The sequence below is a fragment of the Somniosus microcephalus genome, chromosome 4, assembly GCF_052327205.1.
Source record: "Somniosus microcephalus isolate GS21.2 chromosome 4, FLI_Smic_1.0, whole genome shotgun sequence".
Taxonomy (NCBI): Eukaryota; Metazoa; Chordata; class Chondrichthyes; order Squaliformes; family Somniosidae; genus Somniosus; species Somniosus microcephalus.
The window spans coordinates 267,741,849-267,757,624 of NC_140990.1; the positions used below are offsets into that span (position 1 = coordinate 267,741,849).

At 60.4% G+C, this 15,776-nt stretch overlaps 1 protein-coding gene across 1 annotated transcript in view; it reads right to left on the reverse strand.

Moving 5' to 3' along the window:
* The window catches only part of pla2r1 (phospholipase A2 receptor 1), a 180,639-nt gene that overhangs the window by 36,848 nt on the left and 128,015 nt on the right, over positions 1 to 15,776 (reverse strand). Inside the window, exons 21-23 of the mRNA XM_085984225.1 lie at positions 15,752 to 15,759; positions 4,079 to 4,196; positions 3,786 to 3,946 (exon numbers count right to left, since the gene is read on the reverse strand). Of these exons, the coding sequence (XP_085840351.1) occupies positions 3,786 to 3,946; positions 4,079 to 4,196; positions 15,752 to 15,759 (287 nt within the window). The remainder of the gene's footprint in view (positions 1 to 3,785; positions 3,947 to 4,078; positions 4,197 to 15,751; positions 15,760 to 15,776) is intronic.

The window sequence follows — 15,776 nt, forward strand, 5'->3', positions numbered from 1 at the left end:
GACAGTTGAGGCCAATTCATTAAATATATTTAAGAAGGAGTTAGATATATTTCTTAAGGCTAAGGGGATCAAGGGATATGGGGAGAAAGCAGGGACAGGGTATTGAATTTGGATGAGCAGCCATGATCGCATTGAATGGCGGAGCAGGCTCGAGGGGCCGAATGGCCTACACCTGCTCCTATCTTCTATGTTTCTAAGACCTGGTGCTGAAAAATGTCCTAAAAATGTTGATAATCTCTCCCCCACCCAGTGTTCACTGCTATTTATGAATTGTTGGGGGGGCGGTGCGATTCGAGTGGGTGGTAACGAGTAACTAAGAGTTAGGAATTGAGATGAGGCAGCCAAGTATTATGTTTTGGTGGCCAGCCTTCATACTAGCAAGCTATCAACCGTGATTCAGAAGCAAGTCATTAGATGGCAAGCTTTGCATTTCAAGAAAGGAGATTTTGTCATTAAAACTAATTGACTTTTTTTTTTGCATGAATACTTGAGGATAAATCCATGGAGAACACATTTTTCAGCAACATACCTGCAGTAAAGACATTCTAAATCTTGAATACGGCAACAAAATAACTTGTTTTATGAATAAACTAAGGGAAATTAAGTTGAAGATTTTCTCAACACATATTTCAGAAAATATCGTTAAACATATGTCTTCTAATTTGAAATTGTTAATTGGTTATATTTCTACTAACAGCAGCTTAGGGCTCGAGTCTTCCATCAGGTCTGTCTGGTGAAATGTAGACATAAATCTGCTGCTGCTATTACCCGTTTCATTTACTTGAGAAAATTCCAATCTATAATGAGCAACATGAGATACTGAGTGAACAAATCAAATGACTAAAAGTACTAAATGCAGCCACAGCACAAATAAAATATTCCCAATTGGGATATGAATCAACACTTCATGATAAAAGATTCATATCCTCAATAGTTCAAAAGTAAAATAACTAAATCTGAATCAGTGTAATTTACATGCTCAGTACATTGACAGGTAAGGAAATTATGTATTCAAACCTTAAACAGCAGCTTCTGCATATTTTTATGGCATATTAGTAAAGCTGTAGGTCAGTTTATGATACCACTATTGCTACTGAAAGAAATAAATTACTGAAAGGGTCATGACTGATATTCTAGAAGATAGAATCACTGTATTAATGTGCAGTCAAAATTGTTGCGCTACAGCCACATCACTATACATAGTTAGATGTTTTAATCACAAGTATGCATGCACCATACTCAGTAATGTATATAATTATATATTAATACATATCAGACGATAAATATATCTGCCTCTCCACCTCCCTCTTCAGCTTTAAAGCCCTCCTTAAAATCCACTTCTCCAACCAAACTTTTGGACAACAGGAGGATTTCCCTGCTCCTCTTTGAACAGTGTCATGGGATCTTTTATGAACAAAACAGAACCTTTGTTTAAGGGAGAAGAACCAACATGAAGACTATATTATGAGTCCCCTAATCATCTGCTCCTTCTAGATGCTCTGGCAATAGCTAGAGTAAATGAGGTGGTGACTGATGGTTTCTTGGAATGAAACCCATCAGCAGGTCTCCCAGGAGGTGTCTTCCAGTCTACCTTTGCATTCAGATAAGCCTAGTATGGATTACTGATGCTAAATGAAAGCATAATAAAAACTACCTGGGAAGTAGCATTGATTTATTTCATATGGTAACTGAGTAGAACCTCTCTGTTTGTGCAGGCTAGTGTATTATGGATAGGAGTCACATGGGTGCCATCAATTACTCTTTGTACTTTAGGCATGCCAACCGTCTGGTGGAATTGGGCAGCCCTATTATGCTACATTTGGGTTCAGAGGAAAAGATAAAGGTGTTGGCTCTCCTAAACAAAGCATTAATGACATCTTTGATGTGCAGCAAATTGACTAATAATCCAAACGTGTCCTGTGTCAACTTAACTCAAAGCACTCAGGCCAAGTGTAGAACCCCTACCATCGTCCCTGCTAAGATCAGCTAGCAGCATAGCCAAGGATCGAATCATAAACTTCCTGGTCTGTACTGCTCAGTCGAGCATTTGGGGAGTCTTATTTCCAGAAGTTTAATAAATATTATAGTTCTGTACCTCCCATGGACCATACAAATTGCTGCCACAAACTGGCAGGCATAATGGGGCATATTTATATTTCCTTTGTACCCGGAGAAGAGTAAAAAAAGGACGGAGACCAATGTTTCCCCTAATTTTTTTTTGGTGTGTGGTCCCTTTAATGGGCTGCACGGCCCATTCAAAATTTCACACATGCGCAAAACCGCCCATTGAGAAGCCGGCATGGCCGCACAGTTTAGCATGAACGCTGGTGAAGACCCATGATGCCAGTCTCTAACCCCTTTATGTTGCCCAGGAATTTCCTGGGGATCTCTCTGGGGAGAGTGGGAGTAGGTGCAAGTCTGGGACAGCTATGCAAATAGGGTGGGAAGCCTCGACAGGGCATTACATTTTCCTGCGGGTGCACTAGGTGGACACCGTTAAAAAACATTCCCAGAAGTTAGAACTTGCACCTGGCCACCTTGAATTGGAGGAACTGAGGAGGCAGGTAGGAAGGCCATGCAGTCTGAAGAAAGATAAATGGAATCTTTGGGGTAGATTTTCCTGGAGCCGCCAGGCGTGGTTTCAGGCGTGTGGGGGGGGGGGGGGGGGGAATCCCGAATTCGGGGATCCTGACACCATCCCGCCCAAAACCCGCCTCCACGTAAGTTTCATAGGAGGCGGGTACCCGCCCCACACTGGGACCCACCGACTCGAGGCGGGACAGCATTAGTGCCAATTAACTGCCTGTTAACAGGTAGTTAACAGGCAGTTTTTAGCCTAATCCTTATTTTGAGGGGTGTCGTGTGGGATTCCCGACAGGTTAGTGCAGTCGGGCCGTCGGGTTGAAGGACTTGGAGAGGTCGCGATGTCGGTGTTCAGGTGAGTGATGGGTGCATAAGTGCAAAGGTAAGTGTGTTTGGTGTGTCTAAAGTGTGTAAAGATGTTTAAATTACCTGTACTTATCTTAACAGCCTTTCTTCCTCTAGGTTTCGGGAGCCCATCACTCAGCCGGCACTGAAAGCAAAATGGCTGCGATCTGTCAAAAGTGACAGCCTTCAGCTTTCATTGCCGGTGAGAGTTCTAACTGAGTCTGCGTAGAAGGACTCAGGTTAGAAGTCACACTGTCAGTGTTTGACAGCTTCAAACAGCTGTGAAACACTGATATTTAATCTGTCAAGAGTTCTTGACAGATGAAATTTCAGTCTGTGATGTCACCTGTTGCCGGGTGGCCCTTAATTGGCCTGCTGAGCCCGCTGGGCGGGCTCAATAAGGTCAATCAAGGGAAAATCGCGCGGATTGGCCAGACGTCGATGTAGGCAGGACTAAAACCCGAAAGTTGTAGTCCCGCCTCCTTCCCGACAGCTTAAGGAAAATCGACCCCTTTATTTTCTGGTCCCAAAATCTTTGGGTTGGGGGCCTTGTGGCTGCTGCTTTTGGACAACAACCAGAAAGCCCTGCAGTCAGCCACCATTACTGTGAAGCAGAACCCTCAGGTCTCGGGAATGTTGAGCATATACTAGTGACCTGAATCCAGGCAGGTTCAAGTCAGATCAGGCAGCGTGCACTTGACCTAGGCACAGAGCGGGTAGGAACATCGGGAACTATATCCATATGAGCCTATGTCACATGCATCGCATTGGTTTGTTGAAAATTATGAACTCTATACAAAGCTTATTAATAAACAGTACATTTTGATGTAGCAGATTTAAAAAATAAACAAACTCACAGGATCATTTTTATAAGGATCTGCAGCGGCTCGTGATGGCTCATTTGGTAACCAGTTTGTATAATTCACAGGCTTCCCATTCACCCAACGTTCAAAATTATCACTGTGCAAACCTATCCAAACGCTAGTTGATCTATCCAGGAGCTGGATTGTTAAAAATGCTGTGAATTAAAAAAATTGGAAACAGAATTGACTCAATCTTTGAATAAAGCTTTCACTACTGATGGCCTAGTTAATAATTGTTACTAACAGATGTATTTGTACATAACATCCCATTAGCTATTTTAAATTACCTTGTTCTATTTCATTTTCTATTGTAGCAAGTGTTCCTCCATGTATAGTGCAGAACATTTGAGAAGAATACCAGTGCTTCAGCTGACTCTTATCCTTTGGGGCATACATCATGAAACACTGTTACAGGAAAACAAAAGTCATCAGTAAAGTTTCCTTTGTGGTGCAAGTTTTGAGTTACATTTATAAGTAACTAGCTGGGGGGGGGGGGGGGCCAGCGTTGCCAAGGCTTTTTTGTGAAACGGCAGTTTACAGGGCCTCGCGGTTGACGGCTGGCCGCTGCCCCGCTCTGTGTCTTGGGCCGAGCGGTTGTCAGGCCCGGCCCGAGTGACCCCAACTCACCTCCCGCTCCGGCGGGCCGCCGCAGCTGCCCTGCTCGCTGTTGAGTAAAAGCAGTGAAAAAAATGGCGGCTACGTTTCGGGAGGCTGCAGGATTAGGTCCCGCCCACACACGGAATGAAACGCCCCCCCGTGACGCACCGATTGGTCAACCGTCATCTCACTGAACTGTAGGATTGGTCAACCATCACGTCACTCAACGCTAATGAGCGGTAGGATTGGTCAACCGCTAATGAGCGGATTTTTGAACGTTTTTTGTATACTGTCTGAACAATTTTTGTCTGACCAAAAAGTAAATATGCCTATGAGACTCCCCTAATCATAAGCATTCTTTTGATATAACATATGTGTCGGTACGCTCTATAACTTTTGAGTGTATAGCGGACAGACAGACACACAGATCCTTTTATATATTTTTACTAGGCTGAAGTGCCCGGCGGTGCCGAGGCTTTTTCGAGGGAATGTTGTTGTTGGAAGAGAGAGAGCGAGCGACTGGGGGGGGGGGGGGAAGAGAGCGAGCGACTGGGGGGGGGGGGGAAGAGAGCGAGCGACTGGGGGGGGGGGAAAGAGAGCGAGCGGGCGACTGGGAGAGCGAGCCGGGGGGGAAAGAGAGCGAGCGACTGGGGGGGGAAAGAGCGAGAGCGACTGGGGGGGGAAGAGCGAGAGCGACTGGGGGGGAAGAGCGAGAGCGACTGGGGAGCGGGGGAAGAGCGAGAGCGACTGGGGGGGAAGAGCGAGAGCGACTGGGGGGAAGAGCGAGAGCGACTGGGGGGAAGAGCGAGAGCGACTGGGGGGAAGAGCGAGAGCGACTGGGAGAGCGAGAGCGACTGGGGGGAAGAGCGAGAGCGACTGGGGGGAAGAGCGAGAGCGACTGGGGGGAAGAGCGAGAGCGACTGGGGGAGAGCGACGAGGGGGAAGAGCGAGAGCGACTGGGGGGGAAGAGAGCGAGAGCGACTGGGGGGAAGAGCGAGAGCGACTGGGGGGAAGAGCGAGAGCGACTGGGGGAAGAGCGAGAGCGACGGAAGAGCGAGAGCGACTGGGGGAAGAGCGAGAGCGACTGGGGGGAAGAGCGAGAGCGACTGGGGAAGAGCGAGAGCGACTGGGGGAAGAGCGAGAGCGACTGGGGGGAAGAGCGAGAGCGACTGGGGGGAAGAGCGAGAGCGACTGGGGGGAAGAGCGAGAGCGACTGGGGGGAAGAGCGAGAGCGACTGGGGGGAAGAGCGAGAGCGACTGGGGGGAAGAGCGAGAGCGACTGGGGGGAAGAGCGAGAGCGACTGGGGGAAGAGCGAGAGCGACTGGGGGGAAGAGCGAGAGCGACTGGGGGGAAGAGCGAGAGCGACTGGGGGGAAGAGCGAGAGCGACTGAAGAGACCTGGGGGAAGAGCGAGAGCGACTGGGGGGAAGAGCGGAGAGCGACTGGGGGGAAGAGCGAGACGAGAGCGACTGGGGGGAAGAGCGAGAGCGACTGGGGGGAAGAGCGACAGCGACTGGGGGAAGAGCGAGAGCGACTGGGGGAAGAGCGAGAGCGACTGGGGGAAGAGCGAGAGCGACTGGGGGAAGAGCGAGAGCGACTGGGGGGAAGAGCGAGAGCGACTGGGGGGAAGAGCGAGAGCGACTGGGGGGAAGAGCGAGAGCGACTGGGGGGAAGAGCGAGAGCGACTGGGGGGAAGAGCGAGAGCGACTGGGGGGAAGAGCGAGAGCGACTGGGGGGAAGAGCGAGAGCGACTGGGGGGAAGAGCGAGAGCGACTGGGGGAAGAGCGAGAGCGACTGGGGGGAAGAGCGAGAGCGACTGGGGGGAAGAGCGAGAGCGACTGGGGGAAGAGAGCCGGGAAGAGCGAGAGCGACTGGGGGGAAGAGCGAGAGCGACTGGGGGGAAGAGCGAGAGCGACTGGGGGGAAGAGCGAGAGCGACTGGGGGGAAGAGCGAGAGCGACTGGGGGGAAGAGCGAGAGCGACTGGGGGGAAGAGCGAGAGCGACTGGGGGGAAGAGCGAGAGCGACTGGGGGGAAGAGCGAGAGCGACTGGGGGGAAGAGCGAGAGCGAGCGACTGGGGGGAAGAGCGAGAGCGACTGGGGGGAAGAGCGAGAGCGACTGGGGGAAGAGCGAGAGCGACTGGGGGGAAGAGCGAGAGCGACTGGGGGGAAGAGCGAGAGCGACTGGGGGGAAGAGCGAGAGCGACTGGGGGGAAGAGCGAGAGCGACTGGGGGGAAGAGCGAGAGCGACTGGGGGGAAGAGCGAGAGCGACTGGGGGGAAGAGCGAGAGCGACTGGGGAAGAGCGAGAGCGACTGGGGGGAAGAGCGAGAGCGACTGGGGGGAAGAGCGAGAGCGACTGGGGGGAAGAGCGAGAGCGACTGGGGGGAAGAGCGAGAGCGACTGGGGGGAAGAGCGAGAGCGACTGGGGGGAAGAGCGAGAGCGACTGGGGGGAAGAGCGAGAGCGACTGGGGGGAAGAGCGAGAGCGACTGGGGGGAAGAGCGAGAGCGACTGGGGGGAAGAGCGAGAGCGACTGGGGGGAAGAGCGAGAGCGACTGGGGGGAAGAGCGAGAGCGACTGGGGGGGAAGAGCGACTGGGGGAAGAGCGAGCGACTGGGGGGAAGAGCGAGAGCGACTGGGGGGAAGAGCGAGAGCGACTGGGGGGAAGAGCGAGAGCGACTGGGGGAAGAGCGAGAGCGACTGGGGGGAAGAGCGAGAGCGACTGGGGGGAAGAGCGAGAGCGACTGGGGGGAAGAGCGAGAGCGACTGGGGGGAAGAGCGAGAGCGACTGGGGGGAAGAGCGAGAGCGACTGGGGGGAAGAGCGAGAGCGACTGGGGGGAAGAGCGAGAGCGACTGGGGGGAAGAGCGAGAGCGACTGGGGGGAAGAGCGAGAGCGACTGGGGGGAAGAGCGAGAGCGACTGGGGGGAAGAGCGACTGGGGAGAGCGAGAGCGACTGGGGGGAAGAGCGAGAGCGACTGGGGGGGAAGAGCGGAGAGCGACTGGGGGGAAGAGCGAGAGCGACTGGGGGGAAGAGCGAGAGCGACTGGGGGGAAGAGCGAGAGCGACTGGGGGGAAGAGCGAGAGCGACTGGGGGGAAGAGCGAGAGCGACTGGGGGGAAGAGCGAGAGCGACTGGGGGGAAGAGCGAGAGCGACTGGGGGAAGAGCGAGAGCGACTGGGGGGAAGAGCGAGAGCGACTGGGGGGAAGAGCGAGAGCGACTGGGGGGAAGAGCGAGAGCGACTGGGGGGAAGAGCGAGAGCGACTGGGGGGAAGAGCGAGAGCGACTGGGGGGAAGAGCGAGAGCGACTGGGGGGAAGAGCGAGAGCGACTGGGGGGAAGAGCGAGAGCGACTGGGGGGAAGAGCGAGAGCGACTGGGGGGAAGAGCGAGAGCGACTGGGGGGAAGAGCGAGAGCGACTGGGGGGAAGAGCGAGAGCGACTGGGGGGAAGAGCGAGAGCGACTGGGGGGAAGAGCGAGAGCGACTGGGGGGAAGAGCGAGAGCGACTGGGGGGAAGAGCGAGAGCGACTGGGGGGAAGAGCGAGAGCGACTGGGGGGAAGAGCTGAGAGCGACTGGGGGGAAGAGCGAGAGCGACTGGGGGGAAGAGCGAGAGCGACTGGGGGGGAAGAGCGAGAGCGACTGGGGGGAAGAGCGAGAGCGACTGGGGGGAAGAGCGAGAGCGACTGGGGGGAAGAGCGAGAGCGACTGGGGGAAGAGCGAGAGCGACTGGGGGGAAGAGCGAGAGCGACTGGGGGGAAGAGCGAGAGCGACTGGGGGGAAGAGCGAGAGCGACTGGGGGGAAGAGCGAGAGCGACTGGGGGGAAGAGCGAGAGCGACTGGGGGGAAGAGCGAGAGCGACTGGGGGGAAGAGCGAGAGCGACTGGGGGGGAAGAGCGAGAGCGACTGGGGGGAAGAGCGAGAGCGACTGGGGGGAAGAGCGAGAGCGACTGGGGGGAAGAGCGAGAGCGACTGGGGGGAAGAGCGAGAGCGACTGGGGGGAAGAGCGAGAGCGACTGGGGGGAAGAGCGAGAGCGACTGGGGGGAAGAGCGAGAGCGACTGGGGGGAAGAGCGAGAGCGACTGGGGGGAAGAGCGAGAGCGACTGGGGGGAAGAGCGAGAGCGACTGGGGGGAAGAGCGAGAGCGACTGGGGGGAAGAGCGAGAGCGACTGGGGGGAAGAGCGAGAGCGACTGGGGGGAAGAGCGAGAGCGACTGGGGGGAAGAGCGAGAGCGACTGGGGGGAAGAGCGAGAGCGACTGGGGGGAAGAGCGAGAGCGACTGGGGGAAGAGCGAGAGCGACTGGGGGGAAGAGCGAGAGCGACTGGGGGGGAAGAGCGAGAGCGACTGGGGGGAAGAGCGAGAGCGACTGGGGGGAAGAGCGAGAGCGACTGGGGGGAAGAGCGAGAGCGACTGGGGGGAAGAGCGAGAGCGACTGGGGGGAAGAGCGAGAGCGACTGGGGGAAGAGCGAGAGCGACTGGGGGGAAGAGCGAGAGCGACTGGGGGGAAGAGCGAGAGCGACTGGGGGGAAGAGCGAGAGCGACTGGGGGGAAGAGCGAGAGCGACTGGGGGGAAGAGCGAGAGCGACTGGGGGGAAGAGCGAGAGCGACTGGGGGGGAAGAGCGAGAGCGACTGGGGGGAAGAGCGAGAGCGACTGGGGGGAAGAGCGAGAGCGACTGGGGGGAAGAGCGAGAGCGACTGGGGGGAAGAGCGAGAGCGACTGGGGGGAAGAGCGAGAGCGACTGGGGGGAAGAGCGAGAGCGACTGGGGGGAAGAGCGAGAGCGACTGGGGGGAAGAGCGAGAGCGACTGGGGGGAAGAGCGAGAGCGACTGGGGGGAAGAGCGAGAGCGACTGGGGGAAGAGCGAGAGCGACTGGGGGGAAGAGCGAGAGCGACTGGGGGGAAGAGCGAGAGCGACTGGGGGGAAGAGCGAGAGCGACTGGGGGGAAGAGCGAGAGCGACTGGGGGGAAGAGCGAGAGCGACTGGGGGGAAGAGCGAGAGCGACTGGGGGGAAGAGCGAGAGCGACTGGGGGAAGAGCGAGAGCGACTGGGGGGAAGAGCGAGAGCGACTGGGGGGAAGAGCGAGAGCGACTGGGGGGAAGAGCGAGAGCGACTGGGGGGAAGAGGGAGAGCGACTGGGGGGAAGAGCTGAGAGCGACTGGGGGGAAGAGCGAGAGCGATGGGGAAGCGAGCGACTGGGGGGAAGAGCGAGAGCGACTGGGGGGAAGAGCGAGAGCGACTGGGGGGAAGAGCGAGAGCGACTGGGGGGAAGAGCGAGAGCGACTGGGGGGAAGAGCGAGAGCGACTGGGGGGAAGAGCGAGAGCGACTGGGGGGAAGAGCGAGAGCGACTGGGGGGGAAGAGCGAGAGCGACTGGGGGGAAGAGCGAGAGCGACTGGGGGGAAGAGCGAGAGCGACTGGGGGGAAGAGCGAGAGCGACTGGGGGGAAGAGCGAGAGCGACTGGGGGGAAGAGCGAGAGCGACTGGGGGAAGAGCGAGAGCGACTGGGGGGAAGAGCGAGAGCGACTGGGGGGAAGAGCGAGAGCGACTGGGGGGAAGAGCGAGAGCGACTGGGGGGAAGAGCGAGAGCGACTGGGGGGAAGAGCGAGAGCGACTGGGGGGAAGAGCGAGAGCGACTGGGGGGAAGAGCGAGAGCGACTGGGGGGAAGAGCGAGGAGCGACTGGGGGGAAGAGCGAGAGCGACTGGGGGGAAGAGCGAGAGCGACTGGGGGGAAGAGCGAGAGCGACTGGGGGGAAGAGCGAGAGCGACTGGGGGGAAGAGCGAGAGCGACTGGGGGAAGAGCGAGAGCGACTGGGGGGAAGAGCGAGAGCGACTGGGGGGAAGAGCGGAGAAGCGAACTGGGGGGAAGAGCGGAGAGCGACTGGGGGGAAGAGCGAGAGCGACTGGGGGGAAGAGCGAGAGCGACTGGGGGGAAGAGCGAGGAGCGAGAGCGACTGGGGGGAAGAGCGAGAGCGACTGGGGGGAAGAGCGAGAGCGACTGGGGGGAAGAGCGAGAGCGACTGGGGGGAAGAGCGAGAGCGACTGGGGGGAAGAGCGAGAGCGACTGGGGGGAAGAGCGAGAGCGACTGGGGGGAAGAGCGAGAGCGACTGGGGGGAAGAGCGAGAGCGACTGGGGGGAAGAGCGAGAGCGACTGGGGGGAAGAGCGAGAGCGACTGGGGGGAAGAGCGAGAGCGACTGGGGGGAAGAGCGAGAGCGACTGGGGGGAAGAGCGAGAGCGACTGGGGGGAAGAGCGAGAGCGACTGGGGGGAAGAGCGAGAGCGACTGGGGGGAAGAGCGAGAGCGACTGGGGGGAAGAGCGAGAGCGACTGGGGGGAAGAGCGAGAGCGACTGGGGGGAAGAGCGAGAGCGACTGGGGGGAAGAGCGAGAGCGACTGGGGGAAGAGCGAGAGCGACTGGGGGGAAGAGCGAGAGCGACTGGGGGGAAGAGCGAGAGCGACTGGGGGGAAGAGCGAGAGCGACTGGGGGGAAGAGCGAGAGCGACTGGGGGGAAGAGCGAGAGCGACTGGGGGGAAGAGCGAGAGCGACTGGGGGAAGAGCGAGAGCGACTGGGGGGAAGAGCGAGAGCGACTGGGGGGAAGAGCGAGAGCGACTGGGGGGAAGAGCGAGAGCGACTGGGGGGAAGAGCGAGAGCGACTGGGGGGAAGAGCGAGAGCGACTGGGGGAAGAGCGAGAGCGACTGGGGGAAGAGCGAGAGCGACTGGGGGGAAGAGCGAGAGCGACTGGGGGGAAGAGCGAGAGCGACTGGGGGGAAGAGCGAGAGCGACTGGGGGGAAGAGCGAGAGCGACTGGGGGGAAGAGCGAGAGCGACTGGGGGGAAGAGCGAGAGCGACTGGGGGGAAGAGCGAGAGCGACTGGGGGGAAGAGCGAGAGCGACTGGGGGGAAGAGCGAGAGCGACTGGGGGGAAGAGCGAGAGCGACTGGGGGGAAGAGCGAGAGCGACTGGGGGGAAGAGCGAGAGCGACTGGGGGGAAGAGCGAGAGCGACTGGGGGGAAGAGCGAGAGCGACTGGGGGGAAGAGCGAGAGCGACTGAGCGACTGGGGGAAGAGCGAGAGCGACTGGGGGGAAGAGCGAGAGCGACTGGGGGGAAGAGCGAGAGCGACTGGGGGGAAGAGCGAGAGCGACTGGGGGGAAGAGCGAGAGCGACTGGGGGGAAGAGCGAGAGCGACTGGGGGGAAGAGCGAGAGCGACTGGGGGGAAGAGCGAGAGCGACTGGGGGGAAGAGCGAGAGCGACTGGGGGGAAGAGCGAGAGCGACTGGGGGGAAGAGCGAGAGCGACTGGGGGGAAGAGCGAGAGCGACTGGGGGGAAGAGCGAGAGCGACTGGGGGAAGAGCGAGAGCGACTGGGGGGAAGAGCGAGAGCGACTGGGGGAAGAGCGAGAGCGACTGGGGGGAAGAGCGAGAGCGACTGGGGGGAAGAGCGAGAGCGACTGGGGGGAAGAGCGAGAGAGAGCGACTGGGGGAAGAGCGAGAGCGACTGGGGGGAAGAGCGAGAGCGACTGGGGGAAGAGCGAGAGCGACTGGGGGGAAGAGCGAGAGCGACTGGGGGAAGAGCGAGAGCGACTGGGGGGAAGAGCGAGAGCGACTGGGGGGAAGAGCGAGAGCGACTGGGGGAAGAGCGAGAGCGACTGGGGGAAGAGCGAGAGCGACTGGGGGAAGAGCGAGAGCGACTGGGGGGAAGAGCGAGAGCGACTGGGGGGAAGAGCGAGAGCGACTGGGGGGAAGAGCGAGAGCGACTGGGGGGAAGAGCGAGAGCGACTGGGGGGAAGAGCGAGAGCGACTGGGGGAAGAGCGAGAGCGACTGGGGGGAAGAGCGAGAGCGACTGGGGGAAGAGCGAGAGCGACTGGGGGGAAGAGCGAGAGCGACTGGGGGGAAGAGCGAGAGCGACTGGGGGAAGAGCGAGAGCGACTGGGGGGAAGAGCGAGAGCGACTGGGGGAAGAGCGAGAGCGACTGGGGGGAAGAGCGAGAGCGACTGGGGGGAAGAGCGAGAGCGACTGGGGGGAAGAGCCGAGAGCGACTGGGGGAAGAGCGAGAGCGACTGGGGGAAGAGCGAGAGCGACTGGGGGGAAGAGCGAGAGCGACTGGGGGGAAGAGCGAGAGCGACTGGGGGGAAGAGCGAGAGCGACTGGGGGAAGAGCGAGAGCGACTGGGGGGAAGAGCGAGAGCGACTGGGGGGAAGAGCGAGAGCGACTGGGGGGAAGAGCGAGAGCGACTGGGGGGAAGAGCGAGAGCGACTGGGGGGAAGAGCGAGAGCGACTGGGGGGAAGAGCGAGAGCGACTGGGGGGAAGAGCGAGAGCGACTGGGGGGAAGAGCGAGAGCGACTGGGGGAAGAGCGAGAGCGACTGGGGGGAAGAGCGAGAGCGACTGGGGGAAGAGCGAGAGCGACTGGGGAAGAGCGAGAGCGACTGGGGGAAGAGCGAGAGCGACTGGGGGGAAGAGCGAGAGCGACTGGGGGAAGAGCGAGAGCGACTGGGGGAAGAGCGAGAGCGACTGGGGGGAAGAGCGAGAGCGACTGGGGGGAAGAGCGAGAGCGACTGGGGGGAAGAGCGAGAGCGACTGGGGGAAGAGCGAGAGCGACTGGGGGGAAGAGCGAGAGCGACTGGGGGAAGAGCGAGAGCGACTGGGGGGAAGAGCGAGAGCGACTGGGGGGAAGAGCGAGAGCGACTGGGGGGAAGAGCGAGAGCGACTGGGGGAAGAGCGAGAGCGACTGGGGGAAGAGCCGAGAGCGAGAGCGACTGGGGGGAAGAGCGAGAGCGACTGGGGGGAAGAGCGAGAGCGACTGGGGGAAGAGCGAGAGCGACTGGGGGGAAGAGCGAGAGCGACTGGGGGGAAGAGCGAGAGCGACTGGGGGGAAGAGCGAGAGCGACTGGGGGAAGAGCGAGAGCGACTGGGGGAAGAGCGAGAGCGACTGGGGGGAAGAGCGAGAGCGACTGGGGGGAAGAGCGAGAGCGACTGGGGGAAGAGCGAGAGCGACTGGGGGGAAGAGCGAGAGCGACTGGGGGGAAGAGCGAGAGCGACTGGGGGAAGAGCGAGAGCGACTGGGGGGAAGAGCGAGAGCGACTGGGGGGAAGAGCGAGAGCGACTGGGGGGAAGAGCGAGAGCGACTGGGGGAAGAGCGAGAGCGACTGGGGGGAAGAGCGAGAGCGACTGGGGGGAAGAGCGAGAGCGACTGGGGGGAAGAGCGAGAGCGACTGGGGGAAGAGCGAGAGCGACTGGGGGAAGAGCGAGAGCGACTGGGGGGAAGAGCGAGAGCGACTGGGGGAAGAGCGAGAGCGACTGGGGGAAGAGCGAGAGCGACTGGGGGGAAGAGCGAGAGCGACTGGGGGGAAGAGCGAGAGCGACTGGGGGGAAGAGCGAGAGCGACTGGGGGGAAGAGCGAGAGCGACTGGGGGGAAGAGCGAGAGCGACTGGGGGGAAGAGCGAGAGCGACTGGGGGAAGAGCGAGAGCGACTGGGGGGAAGAGCGAGAGCGACTGGGGGGAAGAGCGAGAGCGACTGGGGGAAGAGCGAGAGCGACTGGGGGAAGAGCGAGAGCGACTGGGGGAAGAGCGAGAGCGACTGGGGGGAAGAGCGAGAGCGACTGGGGGGAAGAGCGAGAGCGACTGGGGGAAGAGCGAGAGCGACTGGGGGGAAGAGCGAGAGCGACTGGGGGGAAGAGCGAGAGCGACTGGGGGAAGAGCGAGAGCGACTGGGGGGAAGAGCGAGAGCGACTGGGGGGAAGAGCGAGAGCGACTGGGGGGAAGAGCGAGAGCGACTGGGGGGAAGAGCGAGAGCGACTGGGGGAAGAGCGAGAGCGACTGGGGGGAAGAGCGAGAGCGACTGGGGGGAAGAGCGAGAGCGACTGGGGGGAAGAGCGAGAGCGACTGGGGGAAGAGCGAGAGCGACTGGGGGGAAGAGCGAGAGCGACTGGGGGGAAGAGCGAGAGCGACTGGGGGAAGAGCGAGAGCGACTGGGGGGAAGAGCGAGAGCGACTGGGGGGAAGAGCGAGAGCGACTGGGGGAAGAGCGAGAGCGACTGGGGGAAGAGCGAGAGCGACTGGGGGGAAGAGCGAGAGCGACTGGGGGGAAGAGCGAGAGCGACTGGGGGGAAGAGCGAGAGCGACTGGGGGGAAGAGCGAGAGCGACTGGGGGAAGAGCGAGAGCGACTGGGGGAAGAGCGAGAGCGACTGGGGGGAAGAGCGAGAGCGACTGGGGGGAAGAGCGAGAGCGACTGGGGGGAAGAGCGAGAGCGACTGGGGGGAAGAGCGAGAGCGACTGGGGGGGAAAGAGCGAGAGCGACTGGGGGGAAGAGCGAGAGCGACTGGGGGGAAGAGCGAGAGCGACTGGGGGGAAGAGCGAGAGCGACTGGGGGGAAGAGCGAGAGCGACTGGGGGGAAGAGCGAGAGCGACTGGGGGGAAGAGCGAGGAGCGACTGGGGGGAAGAGCGAGAGCGACTGGGGGGGAAGAGCGAGAGCGACTGGGGGGAAGAGCGAGAGCGACTGGGGGGAAGAGCGAGAGCGACTGGGGGGAAGAGCGAGAGCGACTGGGGGAAGAGCGAGAGCGACTGGGGGAAGAGCGAGAGCGACTGGGGGGAAGAGCTGAGAGCGACTGGGGGGAAGAGCGAGAGCGACTGGGGGGAAGAGCGAGAGCGACTGGGGGAAGAGCGAGAGCGACTGGGGGAAGAGCGAGAGCGACTGGGGGAAGAGCGAGAGCGACTGGGGGGAAGAGCGAGAGCGACTGGGGGGAAGAGCGAGAGCGACTGGGGGGAAGAGCAGAGAGCGACTGGGGGGAAGAGCGAGAGCGACTGGGGGAAGAGCGAGAGCGACTGGGGGGAAGAGCGAGAGCGACTGGGGGGAAGAGCGGAGAGCGACTGGGGGGAAGAGCGAGAGCGACTGGGGGAAGAGCGAGAGCGACTGGGGGGAAGAGCGAGAGCGACTGGGGGGAAGAGCGAGAGCGACTGGGGGGAAGAGCGAGAGCGACTGGGGGGAAGAGCTGAGAGCGACTGGGGGGAAGAGCGAGAGCGACTGGGGGAAGAGCGAGAGCGACTGGGGGAAGAGCGAGAGCGACTGGGGGGAAGAGCGAGAGCGACTGGGGGGAAGAGCGAGAGCGACTGGGGGGAAGAGCGAGAGCGACTGGGGGGAAGAGCGAGAGCGACTGGGGGGAAGAGCAGAGAGCGACTGGGGGAAGAGAGAGAGCGACTGGGGGGAAGAGAGAGAGCGACTGGGGGAAGAGCGAGAGCGACTGGGGGAAGAGAGAGAGCGACTGGGGGGAAGAGCGAGAGCGACTGGGGGAAGAGCTGAGAGGACTGGGGGGAAGAGCAGAGAGCGACTGGGGGGAAGAGCGAGAGCGACTGGGGGGAAGAGCGAGAGCGACTGGGGGGAAGAGAGAG